The sequence below is a fragment of the Orcinus orca genome, chromosome 7, assembly GCF_937001465.1.
Source record: "Orcinus orca chromosome 7, mOrcOrc1.1, whole genome shotgun sequence".
Lineage (NCBI taxonomy): Eukaryota > Metazoa > Chordata > Mammalia > Artiodactyla > Delphinidae > Orcinus > Orcinus orca.
The window spans coordinates 109,563,860-109,590,124 of NC_064565.1; the positions used below are offsets into that span (position 1 = coordinate 109,563,860).

The 26,265-nt window shown below is 35.3% G+C and overlaps 1 protein-coding gene across 12 annotated transcripts in view; it reads left to right on the top strand.

The window, feature by feature from the left end:
* Positions 1 to 26,265, top strand: part of AGFG1 (ArfGAP with FG repeats 1) — a 78,428-nt gene that overhangs the window by 33,747 nt on the left and 18,416 nt on the right. For 7 of the 12 annotated variants that reach the window (XM_033426165.2, XM_033426220.2, XM_033426160.2 and 4 more), the window contains exons 3-9: positions 8,817 to 8,932; positions 14,634 to 14,796; positions 15,837 to 15,990; positions 21,763 to 21,882; positions 22,558 to 22,629; positions 23,926 to 24,135; positions 25,226 to 25,406. In XM_033426165.2, coding sequence (XP_033282056.1) covers positions 8,817 to 8,932; positions 14,634 to 14,796; positions 15,837 to 15,990; positions 21,763 to 21,882; positions 22,558 to 22,629; positions 23,926 to 24,135; positions 25,226 to 25,406 — 1,016 coding nt within the window. The remainder of the gene's footprint in view (positions 1 to 8,816; positions 8,933 to 14,633; positions 14,797 to 15,836; positions 15,991 to 21,762; positions 21,883 to 22,557; positions 22,630 to 23,925; positions 24,136 to 25,225; positions 25,407 to 26,265) is intronic. The other 5 variants (XM_004262620.2, XM_012532276.3, XM_033426201.2 and 2 more) reach the window with 2 other exon arrangements.

The following is a 26,265-nucleotide window of genomic DNA, read 5'->3' on the forward strand; positions in this document are numbered from 1 at the left end:
GGGTTTGTATAATAAATTGGCCCTTAGATAGTCCTCACTCTTGGAAAGTTCTTCCTGCAGGGAAGGGCTTCTTTCATTTTATGTTCATCTTTCTGTTGTTATTCCCCATGCACATTATAACACAGACCTCAAAAACAGGCTTTTATTTATTATACTATTTAAATCATTATTATTCTTGGATGCTGGGATGGTATCATAGTAAGTCCAGGTTGCATGTAATTCAGGCATCGGCAAGCTTTTTCTATAAAGAGCCAGATAGTAAATATTAGGCTTTTGTATCATACAGTCTCTGTTGCAGCTACTTAGCAAAGCAGCCCTAGACAATAGATAAACAAGCAGACATGGCTGTGTTCCAATGAAACTTCAGCTTTAAACACAGGCTGTAGGCCAGATTTAGCCTGGGAGGTGTAATTTGCTAACCTTTGGCCTAAATTTGATTTGAGAATTTGGATCAGTGAATTTATTACTTCTGTGTAAGTTGGTAAGCTGAATGTTCTAGGTCAGCATGTATATTTTAGACAGAACGAAGGGAAAAAAAGATAATTTCCACTGTACATATATTTCAGGGCTGTTAGGAAGTTGCTTCCACCCATGCACCAGATATTTATTTAGTGTCTGCTCTATGTTTGGCAGGCACTGAGAATACAGATAGTGGCAAATCGGAGAAAAGGTTCCTGCCACGTGAAATTTACATTTAGAAGTTGTGAGATAAAGGTCTGTGAAAATAAATAATACATTGTGATAACGTTTATATTAGTTTTGGTGTGGGGAATGTTACCCCTTTGGAATGGTGGTCAGGGAAGACTTTATGAGGGGGCCTTTGTGGCTGGAAAGAGCGATGATGTAAGATGAGTTTGGAGAGTTAATCAGGCGTGAGATCCTATGGGGCCTAAACAGGTGGTGATGAAGAATTTGATTCTTAGGCTGAGGAAGCCATTATAAAGTAGTTTGTGCTTAAATTAAAAAACAACAACAACAAACTAGGATTAAATAAATTGGATTTGATGTCTCATAAATCTGATACTCCCTCACATACCCAAATTATCTGTCTGGTTCACAAAGGCTCTGGTGTCTCGGTGGTCTGCACATGCAGCTTGTGCATGCCTGTTTTCAATGACTCAGTTGCATATGTTCTAATTCTTGCTAAAACATTTTGTAAAACCAAATTTTAAGATGGAATATACCATACAGTCCTCAAAAGATGTAAATAATTGCAGGACTATCTGTTTCTTTGCTTAAGGCATATGGATAGTGTTATTTCTTTAAACACTATTAATGAGTATAAATCCTTTATAGATAGGTCATCACTGAGAAATACCTGTCAGCTGTTGACCTAGAAATACTAGCATAGTCATGCTCATGTAGACTTGGGTGAATGTAGAAAATTTTAATAATGTACTTGTTTTTTCAGTATTTAACTTAAATCATGGCATATATATGAGATATTGTTTCTGATTGTTAGTTTTTAGGACAAAATAAGGCAAAAAAAAAAAAAAACCCTTGTTTTCCCTTTTAGGGAAAAATGTTATGTTGCTGATAGAATTTGTGTAGGTCTATCGTAACTCTCCAGAGAACTCCTAATGTTAATATTTATTTCTGTTAAATTTTTCTTTCTGCTTCCAAAAAGTGGATGTTAGTTACTTGCTCATGAATTTTTTCAGTTCTTTAAGTCTCCTATTTGTTCCTATATTTTATGGACAGTACTGTTAACTGCTGTAATTATATCTTACAGAAGAAGGCACTCCATCTCTCTACTGAGGAGAGAAAGGACAGAAAGGAGTCTGAACTCTAGTTGATGTGTATAGGTTGGCTTAATGAAAAAAGTCTCTACTTCCAGAGAATCTTTCTGTCCTTTCCTTATTTTTATATCTTTGGACCTAGAGGTTGCAAGCAGGGTCATGTCACATTGTGTATTCTTTGTATCTCTTTTATGAAAATAAGGGGTTGTCTGAATCTTAAAGGTAAGTATCCATTCCAGCAAGTTTCCACTCTATTTTGTTGTCCCTGAGAGGATTATAAAACTGTAACATGTTATCTCTATTCATATCTATTTGTCTGATGGATGCAACACTGTTTTCTTACTCTTCCTTTTATATGTGAGTAATTGAGAATTAGTATGGATGTTCCCTATTTTTGGTGTTCATAATTGAGTTGGTTAAACTGCTTGCACTGCATGTATTTACTATCATGATTTAGGTTCAGTGCTGCATAGCTTTCAGCTGCCCTTCTAGCTCTGTCTGGGTTTGTCTGGATACGCAAATGGGCTTTCTTGCTTCCTGGCTTCTGGCAGGGCGGGGGTGGGGGGTTCATTCAAGCTGATGGAGAACGTTGTCAGCAGACCAAAGAAAGGAAGGAGGGAAAGGTTAAGATATTTACTTTCTTAACTTCTTTCATGTGGGATTTATGTAGCCTGGCTGCCTCCTTTCATTGAAGGTCAAAACTCCCATCAAGTAGCCCTCTTAGTTTTAAGGTTGCCAACCACTTCCTCTCCTTCTACCTTCACTGCCAACGGGTGGTGGTAGGTCCTCCTGTTGCTAACCCTGGGACACGATACTCTCACTTGTGATTTCCTTACAGCCTACCTATGCTTTAAACAGTCTCTATTAAACTTCTCAAATTACCCAAATTGAGTGTGCCATCTGTTTCCTAAGGCAACCCTGACTGATAAATGTACTTTAAAGTATTTTAGATTCTGTCAGTGGTTATTGTGATTGCAATTCTAAAGTGGATTAGCACTAGAATAAGGGAAAAAATTATTCTGACAGTTTCATGAACTTATTCTGTTGGTTGATGTGTGATTTTATTTTTAATTCCTCCATAAGATGTGGTTTTGGGTAGCATTGGCCTGGTTACTGAACACTTAATATGGCACAACCCATTGTTTTAAGCATTGTGGGGAATTCAGAAGTAGGTGAGACGCATGCTCAGTAATTCTAATAAAAAGCAGTTTGTGGTAAGTTTCATGTGAGAATTACAAGTGCTATAGTAGTTCAGAGAGGGTGATTGTTCCATTAAGACCACTTTGATTCCATCTGCAGCAGGACTGAAGAGAGACCTACAGTTTCCTGTGTTTCTGGTAAGGCCTGTATTTCCCAGTCCTTGCTTACTTCATCACCCCATAACACACCAATGCAAACCACATAAGATACCAGGCCCCAAAGTAAGAATAACTAATACTATTTAAAATTCACTTATATATACCTGTTCTGAGTAGACAACATATTAACTCATTTAACCCTTCCAACATCTCAGTGAAGCAGATTCTCTTACCTGAGTTGGAATTCACATTAAGGCAGTCTTATTTCCTGGTCTAGGCTCATAACTACCATACCTACAATATTATTCTCTAATTAAAACTAATTATCCACCTCTCCAGAGATATCATCAAAATGAATCCATCATATATGCAGCCCTTTCAAATGATGGCTTTTAGGTATCCTCGTTGCTCCTCAGTGATGTTTCAAGGCCTGCAGCCCTGTGTTCCTCTTGCCAGTAGAATTTATTACTTGCTCTGTCATCCTGTTGCAGTCATACCAGTTAGCCCCCCTCATTCAATATAGATTTCAGCACTTCACGTAGTGAGTGTCTTTCTTCCACTAGTGTTAACCATTTCTGCCAATCCCAGTGTCTACACAGATAACTCAGCCTCTGGAATTCTTTGACTTCTTATGTCCAGTAATCCTTCCTTCTGTTTTAGACTTTATTTATCAGTAACTGTATTACTTCTCAGATTTCAAGTGTAAGCATCCTGTTCTCTGACCATCATTGCTTCTCTCTTCCCAGCTCATTCCCTCTAATTACGTACTCCAACAGTTCTGGGACAACCATAAGAGACCTCCAGTCCACTGACGCTAAATTTCTTTGTTGTGTATCATCCTTACTGTGTTTTCATTTTTCTTAACCTAGCTTTGATTCTGTGTTCTGTTGTTATAACCACTCACTTTAACTCCTGTTGTATTTTACCTGATTAAAGCCAATACTCTACCTACTTTGTACCTAAACAACCAGATGAGACTGGTGGAAAACACACCACTGTCTTGACTAGTTTCACTTTAAATACTTGTGACCTCAAAACCTTAGTGCTGCCTGCAGTTTTAGTTGGTTCACTCTCCCATTTTTATTCAGTTCTGAAAAACCCTCCCTTTTCAGTTGATGGTGTTTATTATTTTACTTTAAAAGAAAAAAAAAAACTAAAACAAACATGGAGAAAGGAGAACTTTATACTTTCCTATCAGCAGATCTACAAACCTGAAAGAGCAGTTTCAGGAGAATGGTAGGAGCAGAAGCCAACTTTTCAGGGACTAAAATGTGAATGGATCAGAAGAGATAGGGACTGTGACATTTTCCCAGATGTATCTCTGGAACACTGTTTTTATTTAATGAATCTTGTTCAAGAAGAGGTTTAGTGGCTAAGTAAATTTGAGAAGTGCTGAAAACTATATATAGTATTTATATGGAAAGGAAGTTTCCATTTGCTGGCCTAGATTTTACTAAATCATTAGTTTTCAAACTTCGGCCTATTTCACAGTCACCTGAAGGGCTTGATTGCTGGGTAGCACCTCCAGAGGTTCTGATTTCATAGGTCTTGGGTGGCTCCTAAAAATTTGCATTTACAACAAGTGTCTAGGTGACACTGATGCTGCCAGTCCAGGAAATTGGGGAATCCCATTTTGAGAGTCACTTCACTTGAGTAAGAATTCAGCTGCCAAGAGTGGCAGGTACAGTTAAGATTTTGAGCAATATAGCAAATAGCTATTATGGGATAGCATAGTCAGAAGAAATAAGAGCTGACTAACAACATCATGGAACTTTGATAGTAAGATAGCCGGAATTTGTAGTGGACCCAAGCAGTGAGTTTTAATGATTTTCTCTAGCAGTTTGACCTGTCAGAGAAGGATCAGAACCACCAGCAGTTAGTACAGAATTTTGAGTGACTCCTACAGGCTGCTAATGTCATATATGTATAAAATTTCTCATCAATCACTCCATCTTTGCTTTGTATTCCCATGATGAGTGCCAAGACAGTAACTTTATGATGTCTTTAACCCATCTCCTTTTTATTTGTTTGTATCAATATGTTTATTATTTACTATTCATTAATTGTTTTTAGTTAAAATTGTATATGTTAGTTAATAGGGGTTTTGGAATACAAAGACTAAATGTCATGAAGTGTCCTAAACTAATTCTGTCAATTACAGTCAATAAGTCTTTGAGCAGATTTCTCTTGTTTTCTCACTTGGGAATTTTTAAAATAAAAGAATTAGAAACTACCAATTCTCGCTTTATGAATGTAATTGTAAAGCCACAGAATCTTTTCCTAAGGAGAGTCTCATGTGGGTTTTTGTGGTTTTTTTTTTTTTTTTTTTTTTGCGGTACGCGGGCCTCTCACTGTTGTGGCCTCTCCCGTTGCGGAGCACAGGCTCCGGACGCGCAGGCTCAGCGGCCATGGCTCACGGGCCCAGCCCAGCCGCTCGGCGGCATGTGGGATCTTCCCGCACCGGGTCACGAACCCGTGTCCCCTGCATCGGCAGGCGGACTCTCAACCACTGCGCCACCAGGGAAGCCCTGTTTTTTTTTTAAATATTTTAATTTTATTGGAGTATAGTTGATTTACAACATTGTGTTAGTTTCAGGTGTACAGCAAAGTGATTCAGTTATACATATGCATATATTCATTCTTTTTTAGATTCTTTTCTCATATAGGTTATCATAGAATATTGAGTAGAGTTCCCTGTGCCGTACAGTAGGTCCTTATTGGTTATCTATCTTATATATAGTAGTGTGTGTCTGTTTATCCCAAGCTCCTGATTTATCCGCCCCTCCCCTTTAACCATTAGTTTGTTTTCAATATTTGTAAGTCTGTTTCTGTTTTGTAAAGAACTTCATTTACATATTTAAAAAATTAGATTCCACATATGAGTGACATATGATATATGTCTTTCTCTGTCTGACCTCACTTAGTATGATAATCTCTAGGTCCATCCATGTTGCTGCAAATGGCATTATTTCATTCTTTATTTATGGCTGAGTAGTATTCCATTGTATATATATACCACATGTTCTTGATCCATTCCTCTGTTGATGGACATTTAGGTTGCTTCCATATCTTGGCTATTGTAAATAGTGCTGCAGTGAACATTGGGGTGCATGTGTACTTTTGGATCATGTGGTTTTTTAAAAGTAGCTAAATATTTATTGGAGAAGCTGGCCCTCTACAGGGTTTATATAGAATTTCTAGCGTAAGTTGCATTACCGTTCCTAGGTATCTGAACTTCTTGGGCTTTGCCACTGAAATGTTTTTATAATGAGATTGTGCCGTCACCTAGGCCTCACTTATGTCAGTTTTACTGCCTTAATGACTTTGTAGTATCTGTACTGAGCCTGGAGTAGGAAGGAACCACAAGAAATGCTGTTTTGAAACATGCTTGGCGTACATAATAAGAGAGGAAAAGGGTGAATCCTTTTTTCCGATCTTTATTTCTCTCTTACCCACTTCAGTGAGGACATAAGCTTGAGAAGGGTGCTACCTTTCTGTCTCTGATTTCTCAAATCTTTGTCAGGCTTTTGAAGTTAGGTACTGCCTTCTTTTCACAGTGTTACAACTGGTTATTTTTTAAAGTAATATAATTTTAGAAACTTGTGGATGTGTTTTTATAGCATTACTGAGGAATAATTAATTATAATAAATAAATATTTAAAGTGTACAATTTGAGTTTTGACATATGTTAAACTGTCATTACAGTAAGAAGATAACATACATTTTCATCATCCCCAAGAGTTTTTTGTGCCCCTTTGTAATGCTTCTCCTGATCTGCTTTCCATCACCATAGATAAGTTTACATTTTCTAAGATTTTAAATGAATAGAATTACATAGTATGTATTTTGTAGGGGGTGGTTCTGAGGTCTGTCAATCAGCATAATTGTCTTGAGGTTTATGCACGTAGTTTCTTGTGTCAATAATTTGTTCATTTTTATTGCTGGATAGTATCTTACTTGGATATTCCACAATTAATCCGTTCACCTGTTGATAGACATTTGGGTTGTTTTCCGTTTGGAGTTACTAGCAGTAAAGCTGCTGTGAACATTTGTGTACAAATCTGAGTATGGACATGTGCCTTTATATTTCTTGAGTAAATACTTAGAAGTAGGATGGCTGGATCATATCATAGGTATATGTTTAACTTTTAAAAAACTACCAACTGTCTTCCAAACTGGTTGTACCATTTTTACATTCTTGAGAGTTCTAGTTGTTCCACATTCTCACCAGCATATGATATGGCCAGTCTTTTTTTCTTTTCCTGGCTAGAACCGTTATTATTTCAGAAATAACCATCCAATGTAACTTGAGGTGGTTAGAATAGTTATTTCTGGATGACTGTAATAAATATTTGTCAAAACACCAAGTACCTCAATAATCATACACATTTCATTCATAAGAACTTCCAAAAGTTCTTATGTATCAAAAAAACTTACAAATGGCACAAGAGAGTTAATAATCTATAGAGGAGAGAAAGAAAATTATTCTAGGGGAAATTCTAATGAAGCATTTTCTCCATTGCATTTTTTTTTCTTTTTTTTTTTTTTCCGGCACGCGGGCCTCTCACTGTTGTGGCCTCTCCCGTTGCGGAGCACAGGCTCCAGACGCGCAGGCTCAGCGGCCATGGCTCACAGGCCTAGCCGCTCCGCAGCACGTGGGATCTTCACGGACCGGGGCACGAACCCGTGTCCCCTGCATTGGCAGGCAGACTCTCAACCACTGCGCCACCAGGGAAGCCCTCCATTGCATTTTTGATTAACATAGTTCATGAAAAAAGCCTTGCTTTGCCTTTCTTTAGTCTTTTTGTTTTTGGCCATTCTAGTGGTATGTATGGGTGTCTGTGTAGTGGGGTCTGTGTTTTTTAAATTTGCATTTTCTACATGACTAATGATGTTGGGATGCTTATTTGCCATTTGTATACCTTCTTTGGTGATGTGGCCAACTTTTCTGCCCACTCTTTTAAAAAAAATACTGATTTGGGGTCTGTTTTATCACTGAGTTTTAAGAATTCAAGGTTTTATACATTTTGTAACTACCTTTTTTCAGTTGGTGGCTTGCCTTTTCATTTAAATGTTTTGAAGAGCAACAGTTGTAAATTTTGATGAAGCCCACCTTATAAATGTTTTCTTTATACTTCTCTTTATGTTTTGTGTCTTATTTGAGTTCTGCATCATTTCATTTCTTTGATTTTATTGAAAACTTAAATCTCAGATTCTCATTTTTTAGCCATTAGGGAAAAAAAGCATAGGAGGTAATTATAAAGCTAGAGTTGTATCTGCCTTGTATTTGTGTTTTGTTATACTTTAATAGCAAATTACTTATGATTCTAGTACTTTTTATTTATTCTTTTTGGTTGATTTTTAAACTTGTCAAGGATTCAGGAAATTGCCACTCACTGGTCTAATTCCTTTGTTTTACGGGGTGAAGGAACTGAGGTTCATAAAGGTTACATGACTTTGCTGATTGTTTACAGTGTATGATTATTTTAAGACCAAACAATCTGAGGTCCTCTTAAGTGCCATTTCACTGTTTGTTTCCCTGTGAGGAGCTGTTCTTTGTGATACTGTTGATAAGATTTTACTGCATGCTGTAACATTAAAATAAATTTAGTTCCTTCATTTGTTGCTTCTTCATTGATCATTGTGATAAATATCCTCATTGAAAGCAATATTATTAAAATTAAGTAGGTTATCTTTCTGAGAGAATCTTAATTATCTTAAAATTTTATTAAGTTAAGATGTCGAATTTAACACTTTTTTTTTTTAATTCTTTCCAAAGGTCTGTAAACAGATTTGGCTAGGATTATTTGATGATAGATCTTCAGCAATTCCAGACTTCAGGGATCCACAAAAAGTGAAAGAGTTCCTACAAGAAAAATATGAAAAGAAAAGATGGTGAGTGAATAGTTTGTATTTAGAGCAAAGCCTCCCCAAATCACATTAATTATGGGTAAGATTAGTATAAGAGGAAGGAAGGAAGGAGGAAGGAAATAAGTAGGTAGGTAGGTAGATAGGGAATAAGGAAATAGGTAGATACTCATTATACTTTGGCTTTTTATTGAATTTGGTTTCCACGGACCTTTACTTCTGCTTTATCTTAACTCATCTGTGCCTAGCAGTAGCCTGTTTCTTATCACCAGGCCTCTTACCCTTTTGGGGGAAGTTAGGGATTCTTCCTTATAAACCGTCTCTATCCCTGTTAGCTTCTCTAGACATTTTAGTCTTATAAAGCCTCCTTTCTTAAAATCTTCCTTCACCTACCTAAGGAGACAAAAGACCTGTATGCAGAAAATTATAAGACACTGATGAAAGAAATTAAAGATGATACAAATAGATGGAGAGATATACCATGTTCTTGGATTGGAAGAATCAACATTGTGAAAATGACTCTACTACCCAAAGCAATCTACAGAGTCAGTGCAATCCCTATCAAACTACCACTGGCATTTTTCACAGAACTAGAACAAAAAATTTCACAATTTGTATGGAAACACAAAAGACCCCGAATAGCCAAAGCAATCTTGGGAATGAAAAACGGAGCTGGAGGAATCAGGCTCCTGGACTTCAGACTATACTACAAAGCTACAGTAATCAAGACAGTACAGTACTGGCACAAAAACAGAAATATAGATCAATGGGACAGGATAGAAAGCCCAGAGATAAGCCCACACACATATGGTTACCTTATCTTTGATAAAGGAGGCAAGAATATACAGTGGAGAAAAGACAGCCTCTTCAATAAGTGGTGCTGGGAAAACTGGACAGCTACGTGTAAAAGTATTAAATTAGAACACTCCCTAACACCATACACAAAAATAAGCTCAAAATGGATTAAAGACCTAAATGTAAGGCCAGACACTATCAAACTCTTAGAGGAAAACATAGGCAGAACACTCAATGACATAAATCACAGCAAGATCCTTTCTGACCCACCTCCTAGAGAAATGGAAATAAAAACAAAAATAAACAAATGGGACCTAAGGAAACTTAAAAGCTTTTGCACAGCAAAGGAAACCATAAACAAGATGAAAAGACATCCCTCAGAGTGGGAGAAAATATTTGCAAATGAAGCAACTGACAAAGGATTAATCTCCAAAATTTACAAGCAGCTCATGTAGCTCAATATCAAAAAAAACAAACAACCCAATCCAAAAATGGGCAGAAGACCTAAATAGACATTTCTCCAAAGAAGATATACAGATTGCCAACAAACACATGAAAGGATGCTCAACATCATTAATCATTAGAGAAATGCAAATCAAAACTACAATGAGATATCATCTCATACCGGTCAGAATGGCCATCATCAAAAAATCTACAAACAATAAATGCTGGAGAGGGTGTGGAGAAAAGAGAACCCTCTTGCAGTGTTGGTGGGAATGTAAATTGATACAGCCACTGTGGAGAACAGTATGGAGGTTCCTTAAAAAACTAAAAATAGAACTGCCATCCCACTACTGGGCATATACCCTGAGAAAACCATAATTCAAAAAGAGACATGTACCAAAATGTTCATTGCAGCTCTATTTACAATAGCCAGGAGATGGAAACAACCTAAGTGTCCGTCATCGGATGAATGGATAAAGATGTGGCACATATATACAATGGAATATTACTCAGCCATAAAAAGAAGCGAAATTGAGTTATTTGTAGTGAGGTGGATGGACCTAGAGTCTGTCATACAGAGTGAAGTAAGTCAGAAAGAGAAAGACAAATACCGTATGCTAACACATATATATGGAATCTAAGAAAAAAAAATGTCATGAAGAACCTAGGGGTAAGACAGGAGTAAAGACAAAGACCTACTAGAGAATGGACTTGAGGATATGGGGAGGGGGAAGAGTAAGCTGTGACAAAGTGAGAGAGTGGCATGGACATATATACTAAATGTAAAATAGATAGGTAGTGGGAAGCAGCCACATAGCACAGGGAGATCAGCTCGGTGCTTTGTGACCACCTAGAGGGGTGGGATAGGGAGGGTGGGAGGGAGGGAGACGCAACAGGAAAGAGATATGGGAACATATGTATATGTATAACTGATTCACTTTCGTTATAAAGCAGAAACTAACACAGCATTGTAAAGCAATTATACTCCAATAAAGATGTAAAAAAAAAAAGTGGGAATAACTCAAATGTTTTTCAGTTGGCGAATGGGGAAAGATTGGTTGAAAAGGGACACAGGCACAATTCTGGGAATGACGGAAGTGCAATATACAGGCATATCTCATTTTACTGTGCTTCACTTTATTGTACTTCACAGATTTTTTTTACAAATTGCAGGTTATGGCAGCCCTGCACTGAGCAAGTCTCTTAGTGCTGTTTCTCCAGTAGCATTTGCTCACTTCATTTCTCTCTGTCACACTTTGGAAATTCTTCAGATACTTCAAACTTTTCCATTATTTATATATCTGTCATGGTGTTTTGTAATCAGTGATCTGTTATCAGTGATCTTTGATTTAATATTGTAATTTTTTTGGGCACCACGAACTGCATCCATGTAAGAGAGCAAAATTAATAAATGTGTATGTTCTGCCAGCTCCACTGAGGGGGCGGAAATCTTCCTTCATTTAGCAAGTGTTTATTTACTATCTTTTATATACTAGGCACTGTGCTAAAGCACTCATGAAGCAATCTATTCATTCACTTAATTGCATGTTGTAGTAATTCTTTGCTCAAAATATCACTCACTGCCCAACCAAGAAGTCATTTTACTCTACCTGATTAAGAAGGAAGATTTTATACCTTTTTAACTAAATCTGTCAGATGTTAATTTTTAAAAAGGAATTAAGACAGGTATGTATTGGCTAGTAAGCCTTTTAAAGCAGAGCAGGGGGTATATTCATAGAACTAGTAGTGTTCAGTTACTTTGAGCTCTTCATTTTTACCTGTATGAGTACAATTTAAGTCAGTTTACTGAAACTCAGTGATGAATTCTTGGTTGTTTCTTTATCCGTATTCAGTAGTGTATATTTTCCTTCTTGGGACGTTAAGAAGATGAGAGAGAGAGTCACAAATAGAAGGAATAGGTAATGAGGAAGTACATGGCCTCTTGTTTCCCTGAGGAGCTGTATTTGAACCCAGAGAATATCTTCAAGAGCTTGTTTTGGTTGAGGGAATACTTGCCATGGTTATGAGTGAGATATCTCTACCTACATTAAGTGAGCATGGTAGAAAGAAGTGGCTCTGATTTGTATGTTCTGTGAACTTTGTATTCCCTAGAGGAGACTAATTTTTGCCAGGGCTATATATTCAGCATTACTAGAAACATTAAGTATGAATGTAGAAGAAAACATATTAGTAAGATTTTAGTTCAGGAAAGAAAAAACTTAGAAGATGCAGTGATAGTAAAAACATGGTGCCATAAATGATTCTCTTAAAATGAAGTGTATAATTATCTTTTCATCATTTTAGTTCTTAATTTCTTAGACCTTTTCCTAGACCCTTTCCTGTAGTTAAGACATTTCTGCTTGACAGCCTTGGCCTAATTTTTGATTTTCCCAACAGTTTTACTTTTACCAGCTCAGAGTTAGTTTGAATAGGACTTAGCTGGGATTTCAGATAGTTTAGCTTCAACTACTAAGAGAAAAGTGTGTGTGAATAAGGTTTATAGAATTAAAACCGGGACCTCCCCCCACATTAATAATAATAACAAAATAAAAATAATTCATTCAAACAGTAAGCAAATAATTGTAAACCTCAAATAATTATAATTTGTGTTATCTTTTCTGTCCTGAGAAACAGGATAGTTAATAAGAGAATAAGAGAAATAGTTAATAAATAAGAGAAATAGTTAATAAGAGAAATACAATACAAATAAGGATAGTTAATAAGAGAAATACCCAAAACTTCAGTTGTTGGGTAGGGGAGAGGGAGTGACCAACATTCAGCTAGGCTGGGACCTGTGCATTTTAAACTCACACTCCTGCATACCTGCATACCTGTGATGTGTCACTGGAGTGGGGCAGTGGGTTTTTAACAGGGCATAAGCACTATCCAAATGCACTCTCCCTAAAAAGCCTCACTGGGCAACTGCACTTAGAACATTGAGACTGTTGCTGTCATCTAAAGGGATTTTGAAATTGTTCTTTTAACCAGTTTTCAGACTCAATTCCTATGCTATACATGCTTAGCTGTTTTACTTTTAGTTAAGCAAGCCTTTGAGCCAAAGACTATTATCTGATTTTATCCATTAATAAGATTTGGCTATACTCAGAAATTGGCATTATCACTGATAGGCCAAATTATGGGAAAGTGTGACTTCCTGTTTTCTCCCATATACTGGAAAAAACAAAGCAGTTTTATTGTTCGTGATTATTATATAATTTGATAATTGCCAACACTTGTGTAGCTAACACCTGTACCAGAAAACTGTTCTAAGTACTTCATAAATGTTAACTTGTTTATACCTCATAACAACCATATGTCAGTGTTTTAGAAGAAAATTTGGATGCACAGAGAGTTGAAGTAGTTTGCCCTACGTTTCATAGCTATCGAGTGATGGAGTTGGGATTTGAACTCAGATTCTGGAACAGAGTAGAAAAGCTCTGTTTTTCTACTTCTCCCACCTGTATAATATGGGGAAGGAGGGTAGGTGGAACAAACCCCAGAAATACAGAGAGCAAAAGCTCTCACATAATCCCAGCTCTGGAGATTAGCGTTGCCAATATTTGGGCATTATATTCTTAACTACCTCTCTTTCCTTCCTTTACTCCCTTGATCCTGTGAATTCTTACATGACTGAGATCAAACGTGAAAGACCTGTAAAGTCTTATGGACATCTTTGCATGTCAAGACAGAGTAGCTATGTATTATTCTATTATATAGATGTTAGTATAATCCTTTTAAGCATTTTTCTTCTGGTGGATTTTGGTTTATTGTCCAATTTTTAAAATTTTAAGGAGTGCTGTGATAACCTACGTATACATTTATGTGTGTACAGTTAGTCAATTATTTCCTAAGGATAAGTTACTAGAAATGGCACTTCTGGGGCACAGAGTATACCTATTTATGTATTTTAATAGAGAGTAACACAGTTTGTAAAGTTTATACTCAGATCAAATGCGAATGTCATTTTAATTTACATTTTTATTCGGTTACAAGTATTTTCATTTCTTTGTCTCCCTTGGTGAATTGCTTCTGTCCATTTAAAAATTGTGTTGTTAATCTTATAGATTTGTAATAGACCTTTATATTTTGGGCTACTAAGTGTAATATAATAAATGTTTCTCCTTCCTTCTCTGTTTTCAAACGTTATTTATGAGCATACGATACTTTGGTTTTTAAAAATTAGAGTTATTAACTATCATCATGATTAACTACGAGTCCTCTTTTTTTAAAAAAGCAGTTATTTAATATATTGTATTTATTAGAAAAACTAAGTAAATAATCGAAACAAGTTTTGTGGTTAGTCTTTATTACCCTTTCTCTGAATATTTTAATTAAGTGTAGTCTTAAGCTATCAGTTCTAAGACGGTTTTGAAATAAGATTAATATCAAAACAGTCTTGTACAAATTAGAATTAAGCTTATCATTTTGAGCTTAGTGTTCCGTACATCTTCCTTAGTTAACTGCCTGTTTAACTTTTCGTATGTTTTAGGTATGTCCCACCAGAACAAGCCAAAGTGGTGGCATCAGTTCATGCATCTATTTCAGGGTCCTCTGCCAGTAGCACAAGCAGCACACCTGAGGTCAAACCACTGAAATCTCTTTTAGGAGATTCAGCACCAGCACTGCATTTAAATAAGGGCACACCTAGTCAGGTGAGTAGTTTTTAAGTCTTTGTAGAGGCTTCTACTTAAGGAGGATTGAGTACCATGAATTTGGGAATTCATTAAGACAGTTGCATAACCTTATATACCAGTAGCATTGTGTCCTAATGGTTTATAATACATTAAAAGATACTTGGTTAAGTGGTTGGAATGTATCTATGTTTGTTCTTTTTGCTATTGCGAATGCTATTGTGAATACGAGTTTGTAAAGCTGTACAGGAACATTGTTATAGCTATCTATCAACATATATGTATCATACGTATCATATAACATGCAGTGGTAAAACATGAATCTGTGGTGACCATCAGAGTTAGAACAGTACGGCCTCTGTGATATTCTTTTACAGGAAAGGATTTCTCAAGCATAGAATTTTTTCTCCATCCTGATTGTGAAGCATGTTTATCGTTGAAACGCAGGCGGCTTTGCATTACATAGCATATTCTAAAAAACTGAAGTCTTTTCAGCAGTTGGTGTCTAGAGTTTATGCTTCTGTACTTCATGATAGTCAGCGAGCTGTGACAGATCTGTTACTGTGTGGCATTATAATGTCTGTCCTACACAAGAATGATCCTGAGGCATGGTACTATTTGAATTAAATTCCACCTTTTAAAATAATGCACATACTAGGGCATCTAGATAAGTTGCTCCACTTTCATCAAAGGTCTGAGTAGAAAATGAAGAGAAGGGTAAAGTCAGTATATTGTAACTCTTCCCATGGATAAAAGATTTGTTCTGTGAAAGCCTTATCATCATACTGTCTTAGCAGTAAGTCTGTCTCGTGTCATGAGGTGTAACAACTGTTGTAATTGTATTTCATTGCTTTTGACTCTGTACTTAACATTGAAAGATAATATGGGAATAGATGTTGAAAATTTGTGCTTTTCAAAAAACATCAAAGAACTCAAAACTCTACAAATGGAAGATTATGTAATCTTTAAACTGTGTTTTAAGCTTGGTGAATTGGAAGTAGTGGTATAAAAATTCAGCAGATCTGACTGGAAGCTCTTTATAGTTAATATGTGGTTTATAGTCTCCTGTTGTAGGTCGCTCTCAAGGGCAGCAGCAGGAAAAGAAGCAGTTTGACCTTTTAAGTGATCTTGGCTCAGACATCTTTGCTGCTCCAGCACCTCAGTCAACAGCTACAGCCAATTTTGCAAACTTTGCACATTTCAACAGTCATGCAGGTAAGTTTTTTCCCAGCAGCTTTTGCCAGAGTGATTGAATAATCATCAAATTAAATATTGTACACTAATTTAAGAATTGATTTGGTCATTTTGAAGCAGTTTTATTTGATAATTTGAAACTTTGCTTTCTGTTTTTTGCATATATATATTTCACTGTTTTTTAAGCATAACTGAAGCCAGTGCTTACTGAATTGATTTCCTATTAGTACTTTGGGATTTATTTTACCTTCTTTTATTCACCTATGAAATTGTGATGCTATCCCACTTATTTTTTTTCCTTTCAATTTCACGTCCTGGCTTATAGTTGGATAATAATGGTACAAAGTATGTCATGTATATATGCATCCAGAAATGTGCCTTTTGAGATAGTTTGGAAAATTATAGAAAACCTGCTCTTCAGCCACATTTATTTCTATCAAGCATTGAAGGAATTTTTTGTTTTAAATACCAGTGGAAACATTTTCTAAGAATATGCTACAGAAGGAAGTTGTGGTGTGATTTATGTATGTTTGTGTGTGTGTGTGTGTTTGCTTTTCAAAAGGGATTCTAGGATGAGAATTTCTTTCAGGAGAGATTGTACTGAGAAGGGTAAGAAATCGGGAGGCTCGCGCTGTTAGGGCTGTGGTAGGTTTCCATCTGCTTTACATTGGCTGAGCCCTGAAGTCCAGAAGGAGGCTGAGGAGACTCTTCCCTTCATACTCTTCCCTTCATACTCTAGGTGGGAAGCCAGTTCCCTCTCTGAGCAGACAGGAGCCCTAGCTTCTGTCCCCCCATTTTCGAATGGTGGCCAAAAGAGTTGGTGGTGGAAGACTCAGTGAATAGAGAGTGAACCTTCTGTAATTTATGAGTATTCTGCATTTATCTCAGTTTTAGGTTTATGGAAATGTAATTTGAAATGATGGAAAAGTAACTGCCAAACTCTTTTGTAAATTTTCCACTTATTTCATGACTTATTTCATGTTTCCCTTGTGTGTGTGTATGTGTGTTTTTGTTTTGTGTTTTTGTCTCTAAACGCAATTTGTGAATATTTGCAAGTCAGGGAATTGATGTTACACTTTTCTGGGTAATCATATTAGCCAAAAATAGACAAGACAGTGCAGCTCCACAGACTAATTTGTACCGTGATTACCCTCATACTTTTAATAACTCCCTTAAAATGCTTTTTGAAAATAATTGTCATTATTTAACTGTAGAAAATGTTAAGAGAGAGAGAAATGTATGATTTTATCAGATTGATAGAAGATAGTAAATCTTAACTATTTTGTCTCTTTTCCACATATGGCAGAAATGGTAGGACAGATGTGTCTGTGAGGAAGTAGTTGAATAACCATGTAGATTAGGTCAGGTTGCCTGAGAGTAATAGTTTTTTAGCCTGAAGTTCTCTTGTATTTACAGATGACTACTCAGATCACTCTTTTCTTACTTCATTTGATTGATCCCAGGAGCATAAAATATATATGGATATTGCAAGAACAAGCTAATAAAATTACTCATTTATTTTCCCTTCTAGTATAGTAGATGCCATCTTTCACATTTTACCTTAAGTAAGTTTTAAATTGGTGTCACAGTTCAATCTGAAATGTCTTTTTCCAGAGCCTTTGCAAGCACTCTGAATTTTTACTTTTCCATACATGGTTCATAGATACAAAGTCATTGATAGCTGAGTTTTTACCCTGAACTTATCATTTAAAAAAAAAATACATTAGGTGAAAATTTTCTCCTGAACACATTGATGTGACAAATGGAACTTTTAATAGCAAACAGTAATTATTCAGATACGCCAATCTGGCCGGCATTGTTTTAAAGGGAAAACTGTTCTTTTGCAGATAGTTCAGTGGGTTAAAAGCCAGAAGTCTTTACCCTTCTTTATTTGAACATTCTGGCTGAGTTGGTGTGTGTGTGGATATGTGTCAGTGGTGGAGTCAGTATTATGTTCAGGAAAAGTCATCTTCTACAGAAATAGGCATGCAGTTAGAAACATAATTTACTACAGCATGTAATAGTTATTTTGCTTGGTAATAAACGTATCACAAAACCTGTGAACTGTAAACTGTAATTGATTTTGGCCACACCTTATATGAGGGATGTCAAACTCAATTGCCTTGCCACCCAGTTAACACAAATGAATAATATAATGCAGTGCCCCTTTCAAAGGGGGATGGTCTATAATCTCCTGTTGCCACATGAAAATACAGGCTCAGGATTACTAAATACACCGATTTTCTTTTAAGAGAAGTATGAAAACTTGTTATGTAATGTGAAATGCTCTCTTTTTAAATGTTAGGAATTAATGAAAATAAACTATCATATAGGTGAAACAAAGTCTGTTTGTCAGCTGAATTTGATGAGGGTTGCCTGTTTCCATCCTCTGGCCTCTACATTTTTTTTTTTCCTTTCTCATGAGTATCTGTTGCTCACCGAAGAGTAAAGACAACTCTTGGCAAGATTCAGGCTCATTAACTTGGTGCCTTAAATTCTAAATTCTGAGTTGACTCCTTTGTACTTTTTGAATAAGACTGTGTAAAAAGCATCTTTATTATTTTGTCACATTCTTTTTAGTTTGGATTTCTTTGTGTAGAGATTGTTTGAGGTTCCAGATAGTAATTTTTGTTTACTGAATTTATTAGTGTTTAATTTCCAAAGTTGTGTTTATCAGTTTCATTCCGCAACACTTTACAGATTTAAAAAGTTACTATAATCAGTTGTTGAAGACAGTAGATTCAGTGTCTACAAATAAAAACGGATAGAAGTATTACAAAACCCTGTCTTGCTATAGTGAATAGGTATTTGATGAGTGTGTTTGGTGCTCTGGTGGGAAATCATTGGGAAAATATAAATGTGATAAAATAGACTTGCCCAACAAAATGGATTGCATTGAACTGATTTTTTTTTTTAAGAAGATGTTGGGGGTAGGAGTTTATTAATTAATTAATTTATTTTTGCTGTGTTGGGTCTTCGTTTCTGCGCGAGGGCTTTCTCTAGTTGTGGCAAGCAGTGGCCACTCACTATTGCGGCCTTTCTTATTGCGGAGCACAGGCTCCAGACACGCAGGCTCAGTAGTTGTGGCTCACGGGCCCAGTTGCTCCGCGGCATGTGGGATCCTCCCAGACCAGGGCTCGAACCCGTGTCCCCTGCATTAGCAGGCAGACTCTCAACCACTGTGCCACCAGGGAAGCCTGCATTGAACTGATTTTTTTCCCCTGATGTTGTTTGAAACATGTTAAATGTAAAATTTTCCCATATGATGTTCTAAATATAAGTTACATGTAGAATATGTATTATTATAGGCTACACATATGTTCGAGGTTATAAGCCACAAACTAGCATAGGGACCCAATTCTTGTTTCTACAAGGGACAGATGTTTCATTTGTTGTTCTCAACTGTACAGCTAAGTGTTCAAAAAACTTGGAAACTTGCATTTTGGAATATAATCCACTCTAAGTTTGAGAATTTCCTATATCATGTTCTCTATTCATTTGGTTTATAGTTATATTATCTATTTATTACCTATTTTGGCCTTAATAAACTTATTTTGTCTTTTAGTAGAATTTTCTTCTCTTTGGCTTAGTATTTCAAAGCTCTTAAGAAATTTATTTCTGTTGTTTCATAAGTTGTAGAATTATAGTGTTTGTTGGTTTTGCTAGTAGAGACCATCTAGCAAATCTTCTCATTTTGTTAGTGAGAATACTGGTAGAGCCAGAACAATTGAGGGACTTGTCCAATGGTTTACAGTTACTTATGTTAGGATGGAGTTCCCTGATTCTTATCTTAGATTCCCTTTTCACTAAACTGTACTTTTTTACTGGTGTTCTCAGCAATGCTAAATGGTAACTATTTAAACTTATATTTAAACTGGTATAGATATTCCTTTCAAAATATTTTTTAGGAAATTAATTTTTAAAATTTATTATTTATCTATTAGTATTTCTTCCATTATATTTCTTTTGGGGAAAGTAAAATTTCAGCCTGTAAAAAAGTTGAATTTTATCATATTAAGTAAAAACAGACAAAATATTGTAGGGAGTCCAGAATACAGAATTTATATTGTTAAGCAATAAGCAGCCTTTTAATTTAGGTTCTAGTGTGTAGTGCTTAAGGGCCAGGTCAGATGTGTTTCAAAAAGGTTTTCAAGAACTCAGTGTTAGCAGTGACATGTGGGGATAGCACTCCAACTCGTCAGAAGTGGTAGGTGTGAAGACACTAGAAGGGAAGTGGCACATGTGTGTAGGAAAAGGGGGTTACTCTAGGTACATTCCTCTCCCGCCCCCGTCATATCCATTTAGATAGATAAAACAGCAATTACATGAAATACTGTTAAGTTTTCCTGATTTTCTTCCTAGAATAATGTTTTACTTTGTTAATGGAAAATTTTTTTGCTTAGTGACTTCTTTTGGTTTGTTTACAAGTAGAGTACATATTCATTGAAAAAGCTTAGCGAACTCAGGCAAACAAAGAAGGAAATGATACCTACCTGAAATCTCACTACTTTGATTTAACTAAAATGCAGATTTTCTATGCACAGGATGCCATGTTTAATGAAATTAGCAGATGAAAATGTATCTGGAATTTATTAACCTATTTATCTTACTTACTTAGCTGTAAGTATTTTTGTATCGGGCTAAATATTCTTTTACGTGAATTTTTTAAATGGCTGCATTATATTCCATTGTATGATGTTCCATAATATATTTAAGTGATCTCTCGTCGGCCATTTGAGTTTCTAAGTTTTTCATTATTATAAAAAACACATTGTTTAGCTGTTAGATTCAGCCATGCTCATTTGCAATATTATCTCTTTACAAAAACTACCCAGAAGTAGAATTGCCTGCAGAGGGTTTAAGTGGCTCACTCACTTTGTTGGTGACATATTATAATCTTTCTCCATCTTTTGGACGTGCTTTTTGTTCTTACCACTTAGCATTCCCTTTCCTGCATACCAACCACTTCTTATTCTTATCTTATCCTCTATAAAAATCTTATCCAGCATCTGTTTTGGCCTTAAAAAACGTCTTTTGAGTTATTTCGTTTTACTTACATATTTTAACTTTAGGGAAGCCTGGAGTTTTGCTCTTAGGTTGGTGACCAGTTGGGAAATACCAGTTGGTCTTTTTCACTGGGTATGAGGTGCATTTATGCTATGATTTTTACGTTTTTATCGTTTCTTAAGTTTTAATATGTGTTTTAAAATGGCAGCTTCCTAATAAAATATGAGTATCTTCAATGTATTTGGTGATCATGTCCTTCTTTTTATACACTCGAGTTTTCTTTTTTTAAATGTGCTATGGTGTGACATCGTTGTAAACTCAAAAAGCAACCAAAAGATTTAATGTAATTAAGCCATCTTTGTATCATTATTTTAGGTTCACATAACTGATGAATCACTTATCACTATTTTAAATCTGAATTTTCCAAATGTATCCTGTATCCTGCATCTCTATCTGCTTTACTGTAACTAAATATTTAGTGCTCTTAAGAATTGAGTTTCCTTTAATAGAGGCACTTTACTATTCCTGAAGTCACTCAAAGGCTATTGTGTACAAATTTATCATTGTACAAAGCGTTTTTGGAAATTCCTGGATACCCTTTAATAAATTGCTTGAAGTTGGGTGAAATAAACACTGGTAGAATTTAAAATCTGATTTCTAAATGAGTTTTCTTTAAAGTAAGTTGTGAGACATAGAAACTTTCATAAAATTCTTAAATTCATTTATCATATTTTTCATTTATAATTTTCATATTCATTAACATATATTGTTCCTTACCATTTACAGCTCAGAATTCTGCAAATGCAGATTTTGCAAACTTTGATGCATTTGGACAGTCTAGTGGTTCGAGTAATTTTGGAGGTTTCCCCACAGCAAGCCACTCTTCTTTTCAGCCCCAATCTACAGGTAGAGCTCTCCAGCATTATGCTTAAATGTTTACTTCAAAAAATAAAAAACTCTCTAGAGGTAGTTTTGGAACATTACTCTAAACTTAAATTCTGTGATTATCTGGTTCTAAATTAGTTCTGTCTTACAAAGCTCTGGGGAAACCTGAAATCTTTATATTTTTCTTTGTTCGTTTTTCTGAACGCTAGTATTTTGTCTAATTCACATCTATTCTCCTTTTCCTGCACATGAATCTTCCTTAAATTTCTTAGGCACAGAGGTATTAAAGTACTAAAAGTTTTTTAGGTTCACAAAACACATTACGATTTAAGCTCTGAATAAAGGAAGCTAGTTGATTGCTTGCTTCCATAGAACTAAAAACGTTAAGTAATTTTCAGGACAACAAGCTTCAGAAAATAAATATTATTAGTTGAGTAGATTATTTAACAGTCATTTTAATAAACTTTAAATAGTTTTCTGTGCAGGAATTGGTCTTTAAAAATTGAATACTCTCCCATAAACTGTATTGTTTTCAGAAACTCATTGAACCTTTGTTTAGATCTTTGGCTGATTATTTTTCGTTCAGCTTTTAACTCTGTATTGTCTTAAAGCCTTTTCTTTCAATTTTCTTTCTTTCTTTCTTTCTTTCTTTTTTTTCTTTAAATTTCATCATTTACATAATATCTGGCTGTCCAGCATTTAGAATGCTTTCATCTAGCTGCAGTTTTGGTGAATTTACTTCAGCTTTTCCTCTCCAGGCTTCCAACAGTAAGTTCTGTTGTCACGTAGGCATCTTTTACTAATTTGTATGTTTTGTGCTATATTTTTTAGGTTTTTCAATTATAGAATGTTAATCATCTTTTAACGATAATCCTTCAGAAATTCTCACTTTTACTCTCTCCACTATTGCTAAACTCAGAGAACATAGTAGTATACCATAACAGAGTTAGTTGATTTAATAATTCAGTTTTTATTATTTTGAAATAAATTTCTTCATACAGATTTTGAAAGCTCAGTATGTACTTTGTTCATCAGCTCCTTGTAACAGATCACAGTCTTTTAAATACAAACATTACTTAGTTTTAATTGAAAACAACTAGAGTTTAATTCCTGAAAGAAATATATTTGTTTTAGAATGCATAAAAAACTGATTGATGGAAAGTGTTTGTGGTTTTTTAAAAAATAGGGTGTAACCTTTGTTTCTGAAATACCTATAAGTGTGCTTTGCTCTCACTTTAATATATAAATATCTATATCTGCTATCTTGATTGCTGAGACTAATGTTTAGGCATAAAGAATCAACATCAAAAGTGTAGCACCAACAGTGTAGAATGAATATATACTGGTTTCAGTATTTTAGTAGTACCTTAGGGAGTTCTCTAGAATACAGAACAGTCTTTAAAATCTTAGCAGGATAAAGTTGATGTAATAATTTTTTCCTTGAGCTATATATTAGGGCATAATTTTACTGAAGACATTGTGGTGTTGTGTGTACATTAAATTATTATGTGGAATTAAGTAATAGCTCTTCAAGTAAAATAAGTCTAAAGCTCAAAAACAACCTTTTAAGAAATTTGGATCAAAGTAGTACATTGTAAACATTTTAAATCTCTACCCTGGGATTTGTTTCAACCAGGTCTCTGTTGGAACTACAAAACTTCTGTAGTGTAAGATATTTTGCATCTTGCCTACAGAGTTTGTTTAGGGAGAATTGGTAAAAGGTCATAGTATACATAGCTGAATGTTCTATGAAGTAACTGAGTTTCAAATTAGGTAGCATGGAGACGCTCTCCTGTGAATTATTTTCTTCATTCCAGGATAGAAAATTACACACAGAAACTTGTTGCCCTGTATGTTGCCAGGGCCTTTGAAAATCTAGTTTTGTAAATTATGGAAAGTCACGTGTAGATAATAAAAGTTGAATGCCATTTGCCAGTTTTTAATTTTAAGAATTTAGGATTGTTTATAGAACACTTAATTTAGGAAGAAATGATCATATAATCTTTATCAAAGGATATTGGGAAAAATCTAGCAATTTCAAGTTTTCTGTCTGTTCTGTTACAGGTGGAAGTGCTGGATCAGTAAATGCTAATTTTGCTCATTTTGATAACTTCCCCAAATCCTCCAGTGCTGATTTTGGAACCTTCAATACTTCCCAGAGTCATCAAACAGCATCAGCTGTTAGTAAAGTTTCAGCGAACAAAGCTGGTCTACAGACTACAGACAAATATGCGGCACTTGCTAATTTAGACAATATCTTCAGTGCCGGGCAAGGTATCAACCTTTAAACAGACGAATACAAATTTGTATATTAAACAGTCCTCTAAATTTGGTTGTATTTATTAAAATCTGAGGATGTGCTTTTCTTAGTTGTATAGATGTTTAGTTTACACTAAATGTTCATGACTATTTGGCACATTTTGGATCTGAAATAACTACACAATGGGAGGCCTAGAAACTATTTGTAAACGTCTAGATTTAAAAGAAAATAATTGACAAAAATTTAATTTTTTCTTAGAAAGCATGCTTTATTCTAAGGCCATAAAAGGCCAAGAAATCCTATTAATAGAGATGACTAGAGGATTATTTGGTAGGTTCTGTGATATATTTGTTTTGAACTACGTTCTATTAATATTTTTGTATTTATTTAAAGAAACAAGATATTTACAGTGTATTTTTATAACTAGTTTTGGTCTTAAGGCTAGTATTTTTGCCTCTCAAAGTGCATAGTGTAGTGGGGGAACAGCAGGGGTCTACTTTCAGACTGGATTCTGCATCCTAATCTCTGAGCCTGATTTCTCATCTCCCCTCCGAAACGAGGGCAATAGTAATAGCATTGAACTTAAAAAGTTGTATTATATGTATTATTGCATGGGAGGCATTTAGAACAGTGCCCGGCACATCGTAAGTGCTCTGTGAATGTTTTCTCTTACTACTATCTCTAATTTTTTCATGAACAACCCTGGGAAAATGATATTATTAATAGACTCTTCACATAGTTCAAGCATTTTATGAGTGTATATGTTCACTTGAATGAGATGTCCCCGTCTTGCAGATTTAATGTAGCACTTTGAGAATTTCTTCTTTATGTGTAATCTAGACATGTTATTGGTACTGGGTCTTAGTTTTTGTTACAGAAACAGTATGCTGTCTTTATCAGAGTGGTATGTATAGCACTAATCTTGTCCAATATTTTCTGGATTATTTATTGGATAAGACTCTAGAATCATGTCCATTTATTTGCTAAGCTCCAGATCGGTTTTAAATTTACATGTGTTTCATGGCAAATGTGGTTGTAAGTTGAAAGCATTAAGTTAAGCATCAGTTAAAAGTTTTGATGTAGTATGTTTTTGTTTGTTCACAGGTGGTGATCAGGGTAGTGGGTTTGGGACCACAGGTAAAGCTCCTGTTGGTTCTGTGGTTTCAGTTCCCAGTCAGTCAAGTGCATCTTCAGACAAGTATGCAGCCCTGGCAGAACTGGACAGCGTTTTCAGCTCCGCGGCCACCTCCAGTAACGCATATTCTTCTACAAGTAATGCTAGCAGGTAGCTTGTCTTAGTCTGTGTTCCTGCTTTGTGTTTTATCTTTTAAACTTTTTTGCAACGCTGAATAATAATGCTGTTAAGTAATGACCATTTGGGGCTTAAAGATTCCTGAATATTTTTGTAAGTTTGAGGAAACTGTGTTTAAATTTTCTAATTAAAATATAATCCTTGAGTTAAGTGCCATAGTTTTAATTTTTATTTAATCGAAGGCTTTGTTACTTTTTTCCCTTGAACACTAAAATGTGATTTAGAGTATATACACATCTTGAAATGGATAGTCATATACAAATTTAATTGTACTCAGCAGAGACTCCATTTACAGAATTATTTGCTTTTAATGTACAGTTCTCAGTCATGAAGATTAAACACTTAAAGTAGCATGTTATAGCCTTAGTTGTAAACAAGCAGTTTTAGAAATGTTTGCACCAGAACCCAAGACCAATTCTGTATCTCTTTTGTCATACTGGTATTTATAAACAGACGTATCTGTTACTGTGTTCAGATATATCGGGTGTAAGAAATTCTTGGCAGCAGAAAGTCTACTGCATTTTAACAGTGTTCGGTCTTTAAAAACTCTTCTAGTTTTGACTTTTTCATCTTTGGGTCAAGGAAGCAGACCTAGAAGTACAGGTGACTTACCTGTACAGTGTCTTACCCATCTCTTAGTTTTCCATTCCTACAGATTGTCTCTTCTTTTTTGTTATCTGAGTAGCTTTTTATTTCCCTTTAGCACCTTTTCCAGAGAGAAATGGTAGGATTGTAACATTAACTAGTTTGGCTCACTCTTCAGTAACAAATTTTCTGTATGGCAGATGGGAAAAATTGAATCCAAAGAATAAAATTTAGAGTATTTATATAT